Source organism: Euprymna scolopes, chromosome 27 (genome assembly GCF_053919585.1).
Source record: "Euprymna scolopes isolate OS-2025 chromosome 27, ASM5391958v1, whole genome shotgun sequence".
Lineage (NCBI taxonomy): Eukaryota > Metazoa > Mollusca > Cephalopoda > Sepiida > Sepiolidae > Euprymna > Euprymna scolopes.
Genome location: NC_136508.1, coordinates 67,568,854 through 67,587,981, shown reverse-complemented (window position 1 = coordinate 67,587,981; position 19,128 = coordinate 67,568,854). Strand labels below are relative to the sequence as shown.

Below are 19,128 nucleotides of genomic sequence, written 5' to 3'. Positions count from 1 at the left end.
TGCCAAGGCTGCTGCAAGGAAGGTTGGCTCCCTCTACCGTGCTAGAAAACTACTTACGCCTTACAGTAGCCTATACCTCTATAAGGCCACCATTCGCCCATGTATGGAGTACTGTTGTCACATCTGGGCTGGTGCATCTGCTTCTTGTCTCTCGCTCCTGGACAGGGTTCAAAAGAGAGTCGCCAACCTGATAGGTCCTGAACTGTCATCTAGGCTTCAGCCTCTGCCCCATCGACGAGATGTTGCATCCCTCTGCCTGTTCTACAAATACTTTAATGGTGAATGCTCTGACGAACTGCAAACACTTGTACCTCCCCGACGTAACTACCCCCGACAAACCCGACAAGCTACTAAGTCTCATCCCTTTACAGTAGAGATCCCTAGGTGCAAGAAAGCCTTTTACTCCAATAGTTCCTTCCCCAGAACTGCGGGTCTTTGGAACTCCCTTCCGGGATTCTGCTTTCCCAACTGCAATGATATGCAGAAGTTCAAGTGTAATGTTAACAAACATCTTTCTACTCATCTCCCTTCATAATGACCCCGCTAATTAAGTCCCTGATAGTAGCCCCCTGCTTCAAAGTGGCACTGTGCCTTGTTTGGGGTGAAAATTGAATTAAAAAAAAAAAAAAAAAAATTCCGGCCGAAAACCGATCACAAATATTTTCCCAAATCTCAATACCCTGTATATCTAATTTTGAATCTGTAGACTAAAAATTGACAGAGATATTGCGTAGGGAAATGCACACAGACGGACACACTGACACTTTAACTTTGCCCCCTTAACAGCCAAAGATATATAGATAGATATACTAATACATTAAACAAAAAATACATACGTATACATAAATATATATGGAAACAATTTTTTGTTTACTGTAAAGATTTTACGCAAATATTACGCAAGTATAAATCATGTAGAATATCTGCATGAATATAATTACACGTAATAGTTAACTCTAGATGATTATCCCATAAGAAAACCGAAGAAACTAATACGGAATTAATTAAAATGAATGTTTAAAAGAATGTGCAAATTAGCTAGATCTTTTGCTAGTGAATGCATTTCCACGACCCATATATGAGAAAATTATATTTTCTTTTTAAATAAATAGAAAATAGGGGTTTTAATATGATTATCAATACACATAAAAGAAAAACGAATTTATAGGAGTATAGATAGATAGATAGATAGATTGGATGCAATATATAGTAATGATTTCAAAAGTATTAAAAAAGACTCATGCGCCACCAACGAGAATCGAAACCAAAACGTTCAGTTCCCGATTTATTTCGCCTCTGCCGTCAATGACTGGGCTATCAAAACATGTTTACTGCAAGGCTAAAAATTTAAACATGAACCAATAACTACTACGTTATGCATTCGTAATGCCGGCGTTCGACCTTCACCTAGCAAATGTCATTTTTTTTTAATTTTAACACTTTTGCACCGATTTTTCCGGGCTAAAACCCAAATATAAAGTTTCGCATGGATTCAAATACCTTATATATGAAGTTTCATCTCTGTAGACCAAAAACTCTAGGAGGAGTTTGGTAGGCAAAATTTGTTAAACAAAAATATATACGTATACATAAGTACATATGGAAACAATTTTGTGTTTACTATAAAATTTTACGCAAATATTATGCACGTATAAATCATGTAGAATATCTGCATGAATATAATTACACGTAACAGTTAACTAAAGATGATTATCCCATTAGAAAACCGAAGCAACTAATAGGGAATTAATTAAAAATGAATGTTTAAAAGAATATGCAAATTATCTAGATCTTTTACTAGTAAATGCAATTCCACAACCCATATATAACAAAGTTGTATTTTTTTTTAAATAAATAGAAATAGGGGGTTTAATATAAATATCAATACATACAAAAGAAAAAACGAATTTATACGAGTATAGATAGAAGATATAGATATATGTTTTATATATACATATATATATATATATATATATATATATATATATATATAGCAAAGATGGTAATTAATAAAAACCCGAAGAAAGTGCTCAATTCTATTGCAGAGCAAACATATATTTTTTTAATTTTATTACCGCGTTATCTGTTTAATTACACATGTTTCTGTTACCGAATTGTATCAACGATCCAGCAACTTCGTCAGACTTTAACAGAAGTGCTTATTACGATTTGGAAAAACGATATTAGAAGAAGACGAAGGAAAGAAGGGGGAAGGAGGAATCTCGATTCTGATTTGACAACATTAAAGTTTTAAGATTTAATAATTAAATAAACATCGAAAAAGGGTGACATTGAGTTTAAAGATTTTGCGTAGGGGAATGTACACAAACAGACACACTGACGCTATAACTTTACCCCCTTAACAGCCAAAGATATATAGATAGATATACTAATAGATTAAAAAAATATACACGTATACATAAGTATATATGGAAACAATTTTTTGTTTACTTTAAAGATTTTATGCAAATATTATGCAAGTATAAATCATGTAGAATATCTGCATGAATATAATTACATGTAATAGTTTACTCTAGATGATCACCCCTTTAAGAAAACCGAAAAAACTAACACGGAATTAATAAAAATGAATGTTTATAAGAATATGCAAATTAGCTGGATATTTCCGCAACCCATATATAAGAAAATTATATTTTCTTTTTAAATAAATAGAAAAGAGGGGTTTTAATATGAATATCAATACACACAAAGGAAAAACGAATTGATAGGAGTATAGATAGATAGATAGATAGATAGATAGATAGATAGATTGGATGCAATATATAGTAATGATTTCAAAAGTATTAAAAAAAGACTCATGCGCCACTAACGAGAATCGAAACCAAAATGTTCAGCTCCCGATTTATTTTGCCTCTGTCGTCAATGACTGGGCTATGAAAACATGTTCACTGAAAGGCTAAAAATTTAAAAATGAACCAATAGCTACTACTTTATGCATTCGTAATGCCGGTGTTCTACCTTCACCTGGAAATTTATTTTTTTAAATTTTAACACTTTTGCACCGATTTTTCCGGGCTAAAAACCAAATATAAAGTTTCGCATGGATTCAAATACCTTATATATGAAGTTTCATCTCTGTAGACCAAAAACTCTAGGAGGAGTTTGGTAGGCAAAATTTGTTAAACAAAAAATATACACAATTTTGTGTTTACTATAAAGTTTTTACATAAATATTATGCACGTAGAATATCTGCATGAATATAATTACACGTAATAGTTAACTAAAGATGGTTATCCCATTAGAAAACCGAAAAACTAATAGGGAATTAATTACAAATGAATGTTTAAAAGAATATGGACATTATCTAGATCTTTTGCTAATGAATGCAATTCCACAAACCATATATAAGAAAATTGTATTTTCTTTTTAAATATATAGAAAAGAGGGGTTTTAATATGAATATCAATACACACAAAAGAAAAACGAATTTATAGGAGTATATATATATATATATATATATATATATATATATATATATATATATATATATATATTACCGTTTGCTATGATATTCATAAGTCTCAAAGACAGTGAGTTTTTGTTTACCTAGATAAACCTGCCTTTCAACATGTACAACTATACAGGGTGTCCACAAAGTCTGACTACATTATGTAGTCAGACTTTGTGGGCACCGTGTAGATTATGTAGCCAGACTAGTTCCTTGCTAATAGAGTCAGATTGTTTTGTGGCCAGGTTCGAATCTCCCAGCCAGCTGTAATCATAACTCCTTGCATTGATAGATTCCTGATGAAACATTAATGTCCATAGGTATTAAAAAATTACCATAGTAATAATTATAAAGTCTGGCTATATAATCTACACGGTGTCCAGAAAGTCTGGCTATATAATCTACACGGTGCCCACAAAGTCTGGCTACATAATCTACACGGTGCCCACAAAGTCTGGCTACATAATGTAGTCAGACTTTGTGGACATCCTGTATGTTGCACTTTGTAGTGTTAAGGAAAAGGATAACATAAAAGTGTTTTTTAAACACTCAAATTATACAAAAAATGTTGTAAATAGAAAAGTATTGTCTGAAGTTTTATTATTGAGATATACATTAAATATTTATTTGCCCCAACGGTGATGGCTGTTCTTTTATTTTTAAGTTTAAACAGAATTAATAAAAGTTTTTATAATTTATACGGTTTCACCGTTCAATATTAATTATTCTTTTCCTATTCTTATAGCTGTTAACACACACACACACACACACACACACACACACACACACACACACACACACACACACACACACACACACACACACACACACCACAAACTAGGCTGGGCTGTATTTTTTTCTTTTCCTTTTTTTCCAATTTTTTTTCCAACGGATTACACCCTTGTTATGTAAAATCATTTTTTTATCCCCCACCACGTTTGTTTACATGAATTCACGTACAATTTCTTTTAAAAGAGGGACGTTTGCATTTCACCACTCCCGCTAGAAAAAATAACGTTATTATTTAGAAACCTATTGTTTAAGATGCAGAGGATAGGTATTTTGTAACTATTCTGAATTTTCACGTAACAATTCACTCAAAAAAGATATCGTAAAACCTGTAATTTTACTTTAAAATACTATTTAAAAAATAGCGCGGGTCGTGACATGCAAAAACACATTCTTAAATATCGCATATAAATAAAGAAAATATAATGACGGGGTGGGGCAGATCGAACTTTCTTCAAAGTTAAAAGTCGCAAAAAATAAGAAAACAAACAAAATAATAATGGCAGCCGCGGGTGGGGGTGGGGTGGAGGGAAAAGAGCCAACGTCAAATTGGGGCTGTAAATCGGTTTTGAAAATAGAGGATCATTTTACTAGGACGTTGTATGTAAAACTGAACCCCCTTCCAAATCTTTAAATGCAAATTGATTATTGAAGGAGGGTGTTTCATATAATTCTTAGAAGATTATGAATGCGAAGAGAGATATAGTGATAGACAATTAACACTTTTGCAAATACAATAGACAAAATCACCTTATTCCATCCGATGCTAATCAGGAATCCAATTACTTTGCTGATTTGTACATTGTTTTTCTTCCTTTTTTTCGCTTCCCAAAAACGGCTTAGCTAACTCTCCTCCTTCACGACTCGATCCTGACTGATCTGTCTCTACTGCTCTCTCTTGTCTGACTCTTTCGGACCCTCTTAACGGAATATATTGAAAATCTATCTTTCTTTGTGACGTCAGAAACGTGCTCATACATGCCCTCTCCTCACGTAGATTTACGTACACATAAAATGGCAAAGCAAAGACATCCCTTAATTCACATTGGCCGATATCCGACCTACTAGTTGTATCATCTATATATTAATACGATAACGTGTGTTCTTTTGTGTGCTCGCTTTCCGGCAAATTTCATTGGCTGAGATTTAAGAACGCACACGCTATGGTATTAATATATAAATTATGCTAAATGTGAGTTAATGGATTTGATGAGTGTTTAATGAGATTCCAGGCATAATCTCCCTCTCTCTTCGAGTAGGTGGGGATAATAGTCTTACTTGCGGTGATGACGTCATTATCTTCTGTTAAAAAGATTCATGTAATATATTTATGATATGAAATTGACATAAGATGTCATATTCCAAAATCACATGGATGTACTTCTAATTGTGAAAATCCAGTTAATGGATTAGTGCATGCTAGGGACCTAGTTGTAACATTCCAAAAATCACGTAAATATAATAAGTAATGCTGAGTTCATATTTTATTCCTTAATGTCCTCATAGTAGTAATTGACATTACTTTATTTAATGTATATTTTTAACAGTAAGGTGGGGGATAAGAAGTCAGTCCCGGAAATGGCTGAAATAATTTAGGATTAAAATATTACTTTACTCATATATATTTCAACAGTGGGGTGGGACATATGAAATCAGTCTCAGAAATGGCTGAAATAGTTTACGATTTAGACATTACATTATTTCATGTATATTTTAATAGTGGGTTGGTGACATAAAGTTTACGATTTAAACATTACTTTGTTTTATGTATATTTTTAACAGTGGGGTGGCGGATATAAAGTTAGTCCCGGGATTGGATGAGGTAAGTGCAAATATATACTAGCAGAATACCTAGCGTCCCTCAGAATTGAATGAAATAAGTGGAAACATATACTAGCAGAATACCCAGCCTCGTCCATGATCGACTGGGGTAGGTGGAAGATATATACTAGCAGAATATACGGCGTGATCTGGAATTGGATAAGATAGGTGGAACATATATACTATGACACTACTCGGAATTGATTGTGTTTGTAATGAAATAATGAGCCAAGGCAACAGTTATTATTTTAGAAAGAGTAGGGTTCATAATGGGGTTAAACTTATAAAACGTGATTGCCGAATTTAGTAACATATTCAAGAATTATGAAAATTGATAAAATGCGAATTAAATGATTGGTGTGTTTGTAATGAAATAATAAGCCCAGACAATATATAAAAGTTCTTATTTTAATAAGACGGCGGTGGGGCGATTATGTGGATCAAAATTATGAAAAATGATTGTCAAAATTAGTAACATATCCCATAATTACGAAAAATGATGAATGTGAGTCACTAGATTTGTGTGCTTGTTATGAAATTATAAGCCCATATAATATATGAAAACTATTATTTTAGTGAGGGGTCGATAATATGGTATAAATTATGAAAAATGATTGTCGACATAAGTAACATGTCCAAGAATTAGGAAAAATGATGAAATGTAAATTAATTGATTAATGTGTTTGTAATGAATCAATCAGTCTAGCCAATACATCGAAGTTATTATTTTAGTAATAGCAGGAGGCGATAATGTGGGGTGAAATTATCAAAATTAATTGTCGAAATTTGTAACATATCCAAGAATTATGAAAAATGACGATTGATGTGCCTGTAATGATATAACAGACCAGACAATACATCAAACTTTATAATTTATTAAGAAGAGGGACACAAGTTGGTCAAAATTATGAAAAATCATTGTCGAAATTAGTAACATATCCAAGAATTATTGAAACTGTTATTTAATTGATCGGTGTGTTTGTAATGAAATAATAATCCCGGATAATATCTCAAAGTTATCATTTAAGTAAAATGGTACGAAACTGTGGGTTAAATGTATGAAAAATAATTGACAGAACTTAGTAACATATCCAGAGAATTATGAAAAATGATTAAATGTGAGTAAATTTATTGGTGTGCTTGTAATAAAATAATCAGCCCAGACAATATATATCAAAGTAATTTCTTGGAAAGGGGGCAATAATGTAGTTAAAAATTATAAAAAATGATTGTCGAATTAATAACATCTTCAAGATTTATGAAAAATGATGAAATGTGAAATTGATTTGTGTGTTTGTAATAAAATAATCAACGCAGAAAATATATGAAGTAATTATGTATGAGGGGAGGCGATAAGGTAGCTTAAAAGTATGTAAAATGATTGTCGAAAATAGTAAAATATCCAAGAATGATGAAAAATAATGAAATGTGAGTTAATGGATTAGTGTGTTTGTTTATGAAATAATCAGCCCAGACAATATATCGAAGTATTTTTTTAGTAAATGGAAGGGGCGATAATGTGGGTTAAAATATAAAAAATGGTTGTCGAAATTAGTACTATATCCAAGAATTAAGAAAAATGATGAAATGCGAGTGTATTGATTTGTGGATTTGTAATGTAATAATCCGCCAAGACAATGTATCAAAGTTATTATGTAAGTAAGGGGAAGCAATAGCGTGGGTTTAAATTATTAAAAATAATTGTCGAAATTAGTAACATATCCAAGAATTATGGAAAATGATAAAATGCGAGTTAATTAGTTGGTGTGTTTGTAATGAAATAATCAGCCCAGAAAATATATAAATGTTTTTACCTTAGTAAGAGAGGGTTGCTATTATGTATGTTCAAATTATGAAAAATGATTATGGAAAATAATGCTATATCCAAGAATTATAAAAAAAATGATGAAATGTGAGTTAATTGATCGGTGTTTGTAATGAATTAATCAGCCCAAACAATATATCAAAGTTATTATTTTAGTAAAGCGGGAAGCGATAAGGTTGGTAAAAATTATAAAAAATAATTGTCGAAATTAGTAATATATCCAAGAATTAGGAAAAAAGATGAAATGTGTGTTAATTGATTGGTGTGTTTGTAGTGAAATAATCATCACGGACAATTAATAAAATAATAAGGGGGTGGTGACAATGTTGGTCAAAATTATGAAAATTGTCGAAGTTAGTAATATCTGCAAGAATGATGAAAAATGATCAACTATGAGTTTATTGATTTGTGTGTTTGTAATGAAATGATCAGCCCAGACAATGTAACGAAGTCATTATTTAAGTAAGGAGATGGCGATAATGTTGATCCAAATTATAAAAATGATTGTCGAAATTAGTAACATATCCAAGAATTATGAAAAATAATGAAATGTAAATTATTTGATTGGAGTGTAATGTGGGTTAAAAATATAAAAACTAATCGTTTAAATTAGTAACTGTTATGGCTTGCAATAAGCCAACAAGAAAACAGAACAACGAAATAGAGTTTAAACAATGTATTACTGGAACAACAGCGTAAAACGGTTACAACTGAAAAGAGTAGTAAACGTCACCGAGCAGGCGAGGGTCGCTCTGGTGTTTAATCCACACCTGGGATCAAAAGATCTATGGTTTATATAATAATTCCCCCACAACAGTAACATATTCAAGAATTATAAAAAATCATGAAATGCGAGTGTATTGATCTGTGTGTTTGTAATGGAATAATCAGCTAAGACCATGTATCAAAGTAATTAAGTAAGTAAGGGGCGATAACATGATATAACAGCTACGACAATGCATCAAAGTTTATATTTTATCAAGAGGGGGCGTCAAGTTGGTCAAAATTATGAAAAATGATTGTCAAAAATAGTAACATTTCCAAGAATTATGAAAAATGATAAAATGTGAGTTAATCGATTGGTGTGTTTATAATAAAATAATCACCCCAGACAATATATCAAATTTATTATTTTAGTAAGGAAGGGCGATAATGTGGGTTTAAATTATGTAAAATTATTGTCGAAATTAGTAACATATCCAAGAATCATGAAAAATGATGAATTGTGAGTTGATTGATTGATGTATTTGTAATGAAATAATCAGCCCAGACAATAATTGTCGAAATTAGTAACATATCCAAGATCTATGAAAAAATGGAATATGAGTTAATTGATTTGTGTGTTTGTAATAAAATAACCAGCAAAGACGATTAATCAAAGTTAGTATTTTCGTAAGGTGGAGGATAATGAGGGTTAAAATTATGAAAATGATTGTGCAAATTAGTACCATATGCAAGAATTAGGAAAAATGATCAAATGTGTGTTAATTGATTGGTGTGTTTGTAATGAATAATTTTCCCAAACAATATATCAAGGATATTATTTAAGTAAGGGGAGGGTGATAATGTGGTCAGAATTATAAAAAATGATTATCAAAATTAGTAACATATCCAAGAATTATGAAAAATGATGAAATGTGAGTTAATTGATTGGTGTGTTTGTAATGAAATAATCAGCCCAAACAATATACCAAATTTGTATTTAAGTAAGGGGAGGGCGATAATGTGGATCAAAATTATAAAAAATAATTAGCGAAATTAGTAACATATCCCATAATTATGAAAAATGATGAAATGTGAGTTATTTGATTGATGTGTTTGTAATGAAATAATCAGCCCAAACAATATATTAAAGTTATTATTTTAGTAAGGGGATGCGATAATGTGGGTCCAAATTATGAAAAATGATTGTCGAAATTAATAATATATCTAAGAATTATGAAAAATGATGAAGTATGAGTTAATTTGTTGGTGTGTTTGGAATGAAATAATCAGCCCAGACAATATACAAAGTTATTATTTTAGTAAGGGGATGCGACAATGTGGGTCAGAATTATGAAAAATGATTGTCGAAATTGTTACCATATTCAAGAATTATGAAAAATGATGAAATGTGAGTTAATTGATTGGTGTGTTTGTAATGAAATAATCAGCCCAAACAATATATCAAATTTGTATTTAAGTAAGGGGAGGGCGATTTGTGTGTTTGTAATGAAATAATCAGCCCAGATAATATATCAAAGTTGTTATTTTAGTAAAGGGAGGGGCGATACAATTTTAACAAAAGGGCTAGAATAATATGCTAGTGTCTTTATTCATGCTGAACGCACTCAGAATGCTCATATATTACACATGAAAGATGCTCCTGTGGAATTTTCACAGGTCCCGCTAGTTATTTAATTATTTCTAAACACAATTTACTAAATTATTGAGGTTACATTAAGTATTCACTTTTAACATTATAATGCTGGGTTCGATTCTAGCCTTTTGTTTTAATAAATATACTTTTACTTATTTACTTTGTTTAGCTAATTACTGGGATCTATTCCCTATATATAATATACAGAAACGCTAATTTAATTTTCCTGGTATGTTTTCGGTTTCTATCCTCCTTTTTAATAAATAAGATTTCCCGATGCAATGTAAAAAATAAATTAAAATAAATTCAATTTAAAAAAAATAATGTCGCTTTAGATCCGTACGTGAAACTAAAACATACCTTCTTAGTTTTCTGGCTAAGATCCAAAAGTAGTATCTGTGTTTTTTTTTTTTATCTAAAGTTGGTATACTGATATTGTGGGGATCCGTTCACACCGGGCGTAATACAAAGGAAATATCTCACAGACTCCTATAAGGATATTCGAGATAAACCGTAATAATCAGATATACTTTTTTGATTTTATTAACCAGATTACTTAGATAAATACATATACAGTTTTAAAAGGATTACAATAATATCGCGGGGTCTCCATTCGCCCTCAACGCTTACAGAATTCTCAGCAGCAATATATTACATTTGAAATGTACCACTGTGGAATTTCCACAGGTCCCGCTATTTTGTATAAATAAAACAGTGGATGTATATGCGTGCCTGTCTGTCTGTCTGTAAATATTTAAACCGATAAACTGTTAAACTACTGGACATGTAACACTGAAATTAACAGGAAATAGTAATTATACATCAAATATGGTTTAGAACGAGTAAAATCTTTGTTTGGATGGATGAATAACGCGTACAGACATATATTGGCGAGTTGAAATGAAAACTGTTAATTTCAACTTGCCGACATAGTTTTACTTCCTTCTGCGCATGTCCAAATTCAATTCATTTCTTTAAGTCGTTTAATATTAAATCTTTTTTTTGTTGTTATTTATCTCTCGATAACTACATCAGCAGGAGACACGACTGGAGCGCTACATGTTTTCTTAAACTTTTGAAATCATTACTATACATAAAGTGCAATATAATATTCAATACAGAATTGGCCCTGTTATAATAAATACGAAATCTGCATAAATTAAAATATATTTAAGCGTATTTTACGACCCAGCAAGACTGGGCGCCCACTGCTAGTCTTATATAAATAGAGATATTTTCCGTCTGTGTATCAGTTGAAATCGGATCTTAACTACATTTAAAAATGAAAATTATTACATTAATCTAATATATAAAAGGCTACATGTCTGTCTGTCTGTCTCCATATTTTCAAACTCTATCTCTTCCGAAACTAAATATCTCAGAGCAGCGTTAGGGGCCTCAAATGATTGGATTTTTTATGAACCGTTCTTTAATGGGTCTTTAGCCGGTCCAAATAGTTTTTCAGGACTCACAAATGGTTAAAAAATGAAAAAGTCGTTATATATGTTGTACATCTAAGTTTATTTTTAATTTTTAATCAGTCAATACGTGTGTCACATTGGTATAGTGGTAAGATCACCAGCTTTGAATGCTACGGTTTCGATTCTAGCTGATGGCACCCAAATACTATTTTTTTTTTTTTACTTTCGAAATCACGACTCTATAATAATATATACGAAATCTGAACAAATTAAAATATCATATTTAAGCGTACTTTACGACCGGGCAAAGCCCCCCCCCTCTGCTAGTCGAAACTAAAACCTTGACAACAGTTTGAGTTTCTACCAACTAACCTATTTAGACTTTCTTGTAAATAGAGCGTAAACATTACCTTAAAATAATTATGACATTTCTGAATAACAGATCAGTTCGACAGTAACTTAGTTGTTGTCAAGCTGATGTATTATTCAGTCTCATGAGGCCAACCTTTTTTTTTGGGGGGGGGAGTCACCACTCGAGGATATAGTTTAATGAATGGAAGTGCGGTAGTTTAGTAATCGTTAATGGTGTAGATTGAGCAGACTTTGATTATTTATATGGACGGCTTAACAAGAACTTGTTTATATTCGATCTGAAGGCTGCTATGTTGTATTCAACCGGGAAGCATGCCAGCGGAACAGTGTTCCACAGGCGGGCAGTTCTAAGAATAAAGTTTTGATCATGGAATATGCGTTTTGGTTCAGGCACAGATAGAGAGTGAGGGAAATCATATACTGTGGTTGTAGCTAGTCGAATGCTTTTGTGAAAGTTTGGTAAAGAGAGAGACCATAGATTGGAGCTCAGTCGAGTAACTGTCATGAAAATAGCGAAAGAGTTAGTTTATTGTTAATCGCCTGAGATTCTCCCACCGGAAACTTCTGATAGGGCTTGTAGACTAGAATAACCATTGTGTCTAACCTCCTAGCAAACAGGCAGATATTATGTTAGAAAAAAAGAAAGAAAGTTGAACCAACTTATTCCAAGCGCCTCGGGGATACGTTCTTGACAATCTGCCTGACGGTGATTTTGCTGCTGTCGGGCTGGTGTAGTACTGTTCACTTTCAGGTTGTTCACTTTTTGAGAAAGGGGTTAGTTTATCGCTAACCGCCTGAGTTCCCGTTACCAGGGAATGCCAATGAGGCTGCTCAAGCACTTTTGAGAGCTAGAAAGTTCTAATCCTAGAGCGTTGGCGTTTCAAATAAGCACCTGACCTTGTGTCTAACTTCCTGAAGCGGTGAATAAAATAAGGAAAAAATAAAAGCAACATAGACTATAATAATAAATAGATATTTGAATTATTCTAATTACTGTTCTCATCTTGAAAATTATTTTCATAAAGTTTCGGCCGATTTAATCTCCAACCTTCTTCAGGTGTATCTTGTTGAATCTTTCTATCGAACTCGTAGATTAAATGAATGGTTTTGTTTGAAATTCTGTGCAGATTCCCGAGTTCCGCAACCTGTACCAAAGCAGCACTCACCCTTGGCGGGTTGAACCGACTTCCTCAGAAGGTGGGAGTTTCACAGAAGTATGAAATTCATAAGCGATTTCCGGTCGCATGTATATCTGTCAAGATGACGACATTAGATTTAATTCAACTCCTGCAGGAAGGTGTCCACGTCGTCCTACATACAGCGCCTGGTTTTACCAAATTGGCACTCATTTGGTACTGACCAGATTTAACGTTATTCAACGAGAACTGGTGTGTCAACAGATTTCCGATTTCGACAAGATACACCTGAAGAAGGCCGAAGATTATATCGGCTACAATGTTGTGGAATTAACACTAACAATGAGAATAGTAGTCCGAATAATCCAAACAATGCAAACTATCAATCATCATCTCAAAAATTCAGAAACATAATACAGACATCTATATATTAATACGATAACGTGTGTGTTCTTTTGTGTGTCACGCTTACACCCAGCTCATTTAATTGTTATGTTCTTCTATTTCTTGTCATAAATAATTTTACTAAGAATTCTTCATAAGTTTTGGTTTCGGTTTCGACTATAGCTGATGACATTTAAATCATCTATTTTTTTAATAAATAATTTTATCAAGAATTCTTTGTAAGTTTTGGTTTCGGTTTCGATTATGGTTGAAGGAACTCAAGCTATATCTATATACATGTATATTTTTTCATAAGCTTTTATTTCGGTTTCGATTCAAGCTAATGCACCCAAGTCATATGGATATATATTTTTTTTATTTTTGAAATCGCAACTTTATAACATATAAAAATCGATAAAACATTAACTCTATAATAATGTATACGAAATCTGAAAGAATTAAAATATCATATTTAAGCGTATTTTACGACCGGGCTTTACCGGGCGTTCGTGCTAGCTTAGATAAATACTTTTGCAGTTTTAACAAAAAAGCTACAATAATATCAGAGCGTCTCTATTTACACTGAACATCTACAGAATGTCAACATCAATATATTACATATGAATGAATCTCCTGTGGAATTTCCACAGGTTCCACTAGTTAGTTATAATTATCCGAAACAAGACATTTGTCAATACAGTGCTCATTCTATTTATATCGAAAATCCATATATAGAAAAGAATGTAGATTATTCCATTACAATTTCTGATCCTTCATGAAGTGAAAAAGGTCAGACTAAAAAAAATATATTGACTGAAAAATCAAAAAAATTTGTTTAAATTCTTGAACCATGTAAAAAATAATCGAACCTATTCATCCAAATTGAAGCTTTTCAAATTTCAATGAAAAATTCGATTCAATCAATTAAAAAAAATTTAAACGCTTAAAAACTTTTGGAAGATGAACGTTAATTTTTTAAATAATTTTAAAAGCTTTTCAAAACTTTCATACTTCAAACTTGTACTCCGAATTTTAATTTTAAAAATTGTCTATCAAAATCTAAACTTTCAAAATAATCTATACTTTTTTAACTTTGATTTAGAAAAAACTTAAACTTAAAAGAAACATTAAAAATGTTTTTAGTATTTAGACTCTTGATATTCGAAAAATTTAATGTTTATCTTTTAGTTTCCATATTTGATAATAATGTTTCGCCATTAATTTATTGTGGAAATCCCATTAAAATTCCATTAATAACACATTGAAAATCACATTAAAAATTAGATTAAATTCATCAGAGGTAAACGAATTATATTGTAGTCGAAATATGCAAAATACTAAAATACGGTATAAGATTGAAGCTTACAAGAATTAGTTTATGGACTGATAAGTTTTAACATAACCCCCTGTCCGTAGTAGGGTGTTAAAATTCTAAAATGTTGCTTAAATTTGGATCATATGTCTAGCTATTTCATTTATCTATGCGTTTAATCTCACTGAAACCATGACAAAATATATTTACAATTATTTTTTTTTATTCCCCCTGTGTGACCCTTTAGGATAAAAACGATAAATATGATCAAAATAGAACACAGTGCGTAGGCAGGAAATCACTGATACAAAATTTCACATTCCTATGTCTTATTATTAGATTACTTAATAACGAAGCACACAACATAACGAGTCTATGATTAATTCATCACAAGATTTAATTTCACCCATGAGTGGGAGGCGGAAATTGTGGAAAAGTACGCTTGTCCATGTATTTTGTAAGCACATATAGTAACACGCCACTTTTTTTTTCTGGAAATTGCTCAAGACAAGGCATGAAGCTACTTGATGTAAGGAGATAAAAATAAAGAAGAATAAAATACTACTTCAAGGTCAAAAACTAATTAACGATGAATGTTAGATGGATATAGTGCAACCGAGAAGACAGCAATTCTTCCATCTTTGTCAGAAACAGAGCTCATTGAATGCGAGGACTAAAGGAAAAGATAAGGGAAGCGAAACTTGTTAGTGTAAAATATAATGCTCAATGACGCAATTATATATGAAGTTTGCTTAATCAATCAGATAGAAATTAATACTTTCTAGATATAACAAAAATGTTCTACTTACATTGCTGCATGAAAGGGAAATAACTCTGCTCGAAAATAAAGAAACCGTTAAAAAAATGAAGCAGAAAAAGCAAACACGTAATCCTTGAAACTTCGCGATTGATTTTCAAGTGTAACAATACATAATGCGCCAGATTTCTTTGCTGACTTTTAGCATTCATAAAACAGTTCAAATTGGCAGGCGAAGATAGTTAAAGACCGCCCACATATCACTCATTCGCTGGAGTATTATATATTCATCGACAAGCTGCATAAATTAAAATATCATATCTAAGCGTATTTTACGACCGGCCAACACCGGTTAACGTGCTAGTATTTTCTATAAATAAATATTTATAGAAAATACTAGCACGTAAACCGGTGTTGGCCGGTCGTAAAATACGCTTAAATATGATATTTTAATTTATGCAGATTTCATATTTATCATTATCATAGAACCAGTTCTCTATTTGATTATTATATTGTACTCATTGTATAATAGTGGTTTCAAAAGTTTTCAAAAGATATATGATTTAGGTGCCATCAGCCAGAATCGCAACCAAAACATTTATTGTCATGGTGCCTAAGATGTTTCGACTGTTTTTACCTAATTTGAAGGCGCTGATTCAAGAAAGGCTGTCACTTAAAAAAAAAAAAAAATCAGGTATTGTTTGCAAGAAACATCGCTCATGGAATGTGAAAATTAAAGGATAATATACGGGAAGCAAGAGTTACGAAGCTTGCGAAAGTAAACTCAAATACCACTTCCGACTCTTTGTAAGTGCAGGTACTTTTGTGAAATGAGCTCCGACGAGTGTGATGCACAAGTGTTTCCCATACGTAAATACTCTCGGTCAACTCATCAGGGTTGACTTTATTTTAACCAAATTTTTCACATATTATTGTAATACTAACGTTTTTCAATAAGCCTTGTTATTGTTGATGATCGGCTGCTTTTCGATATTTTTTGAATTGCTAACTCCATTTGGCAACCCAAACTATAAACATTGAACACTCTTTTGGCCGAATTACCTCAGGTCTTCTTTTGTGGGACTATTCTGACACAACATGGAGCATGAAGGAAGGTTTGAAGGACCGAAATCCTATCGGGTAGTCCCGATACCCCGACCACTCTGGTATCGTGACAAAGATAAGACCACAGATGTTTCCATGATGCCTTGTGGCACGCTTTGTTTTGGAGGCAGGTGTTGGTCACACAGTTTGCGGAAGCAGCAAAGTTGAAGTGAAGTTTTTGACCATTTTCGTTCATCTTTCCAATTCAATGATGACCAAGCACCCTTAGCAAAAACTCACGATTAATCTACGGCAACCAATTAGTCGTAGAAGTGGTCTTTGGTTTCAGGTGTGGATAGAAGAGATGGCGCATACACGCACACAAGGTTGTTAGGGCCGGCAGTTGTGGAAAGGCCCAGGGCAAGAATGCGCTCGGTGCCGCCAGTTGGGGAGCAGGGTGTTTATAACAGCAAAGCAAACACCCTGTTCCCTGGTTTTCTCGGACCATTTTCCCCGCCAGAAGAAGGTGAAGTGTTCATCTTTCAGGAATTCTGTCTGGAAGTCGTGTCTCTTCAGAGTCGCGATGTCAATGCCCAGTCTGTGCATCTCGAAGTCAATCACAACTGATTTCCGAGTACCGTCAATCTCTTAAATGTCGTCAGAGAGTCCGGTCCACATAGTACGCACATTCCAGCTTGCAATACGAAGAGCTGAAGTATTTGAAGTCTTTTCCTTTTGATTTCGATGTCGAGGTTTAACGATCTGCCTGTCGAGTATCACACTGTAAACTCATGTAGGCATCCACAGGAGCAAACAGATTGTGGCGGGTCAACACATCATTGGTCGGGAACTGCTCGGCTTAAGGCGGGCATTAACTGACCAGTGGGACACGAGGATTTCTCTCGCCGACGAAAACAGATCGTGACGTCCAGCTTTACGCCAGTCGAGTGAGAATTTATTACCCGTAAACTGCTGTCCTCCATGCTATGCTTCCACTGAAATAGATGAAACTAAAATTTCCTCTCTCCAGGACGCAAGCCTGGGTAAAGAATATGAAAGTCAAGTGCTGTCCACAAAACACGACAGGATTCAAGGAAATGCTGAGCACTACATTTGGGGCCGGCTTGGTTGCAGGAGTCGCGGGGAAAAAAGCTACTGCTGAACAACCAGCCGCCTAAAAGTACGCGTTATATACAGAACGTTATATGATATCATTTAAACTGGTACGTGATATTATGTAAAATGAAAACATGATATCATGTAAAATAACAAAGTGATAATATGATATGAAAAATAACTCGATATCATATAAAATAAGCTGATATGTAAAGTAACAATATAATATCATGTAAAATAAAAGAATTATATGATATCATTTAAAATGGCAATGTGGTAGCATGTAAACTTAGTAAATCCTTAAAAATAACAAAGTGATATCATGTAAACTGACAGCCTGATACCAAGTAATGGTTAATTTCTATGCCAAATTACAAACAATTAAAAAACATTATCAATGGAGAAAACATGGATTTATATATTAAAACCAGTCCTCTATGAATACGAATGGCTTCAAGAACTCAAGGGTGTTTTTATGAGCATACTTAATCTTCGTATAATTTGTATTCTTCAGACTACTGTTCTCATCTTGAGTGTCATTTTCACAAACTTTCGGTCAATGTAATCTCAAACTCTCTTCACGTGTATCTCGTCGAACTCGGAAATTTAAACGAAATTTCAAACGGAATCCTTTATTTACTTCATGCTCTCGTTCCATCAGCCATGACTGGATAGAGGTCCTAAGCAATTCTCAATTGTATTTTTGGGTCGTCCACACTTAGAATTGAACCTCCAACCTTCAGGAGAATATCACTTTTACGACTGATTTTTCAAGTACTCTAACCACTGCGCCACGAAATTCTGTTCAAATTCTCAAATTCGACAAGATACACCTGAAGAAGGTCGGAGGTTATATCGACCGAAATCTTATGAAAATGACATTCAAGATGAGAACAGTATCCGAAGAAATCAAATAATAGGAATAATCAATCCTCACCTCAAAAATCAGAAACACGATTAATCTATCGCATTATCAAAATCATTTCCATTAGCGGGACATATGGAATTTCCACAGCGGGCCCTTTCATATGTAATATATTGATGTTGGCATTCTGTGGATGTCCAGCGGAAATGGAGACGCCCTGATATTATTGTACCTATTTACTATGCCTCCCCACGGGACAGAGTTAGACACCAGGGTCGTTTTTTAACGTGGAGAAAATGTACAAAAAAAAATAAAAATTGTCTCAGTCGTGAAGGATTTCTCCTCCGCCGAAAGAGAACAAGAAATGGAAGTGCAGCATCTGAAGAACAGATGATATTTATTTGCTCCCCCACCGAGCAAATTAGGCACAAGGCCGATTTTTAAAGTGAGGAATGAA

At 33.0% G+C, this 19,128-nt stretch overlaps 1 protein-coding gene across 4 annotated transcripts in view; it reads right to left on the bottom strand.

Annotated features, from left to right (window-relative positions):
- The window catches only part of LOC145248890 (beta-1,3-galactosyl-O-glycosyl-glycoprotein beta-1,6-N-acetylglucosaminyltransferase-like), a 207,426-nt gene that overhangs the window by 160,717 nt on the left and 27,581 nt on the right, over positions 1-19,128 (bottom strand). The window contains exon 1 of one of the 4 annotated variants that reach the window (XM_080110656.1): positions 15,699-15,846. The exons of the other annotated variants lie outside the window; for them this stretch is intronic. Within the exon in view, the coding sequence (XP_079966782.1) occupies positions 15,699-15,708 (10 nt within the window). The 5' untranslated portion in view covers positions 15,709-15,846. Of the gene's footprint in view, positions 1-15,698; positions 15,847-19,128 lie in introns of those variants that run through there. 4 annotated transcript variants of the gene reach the window in all.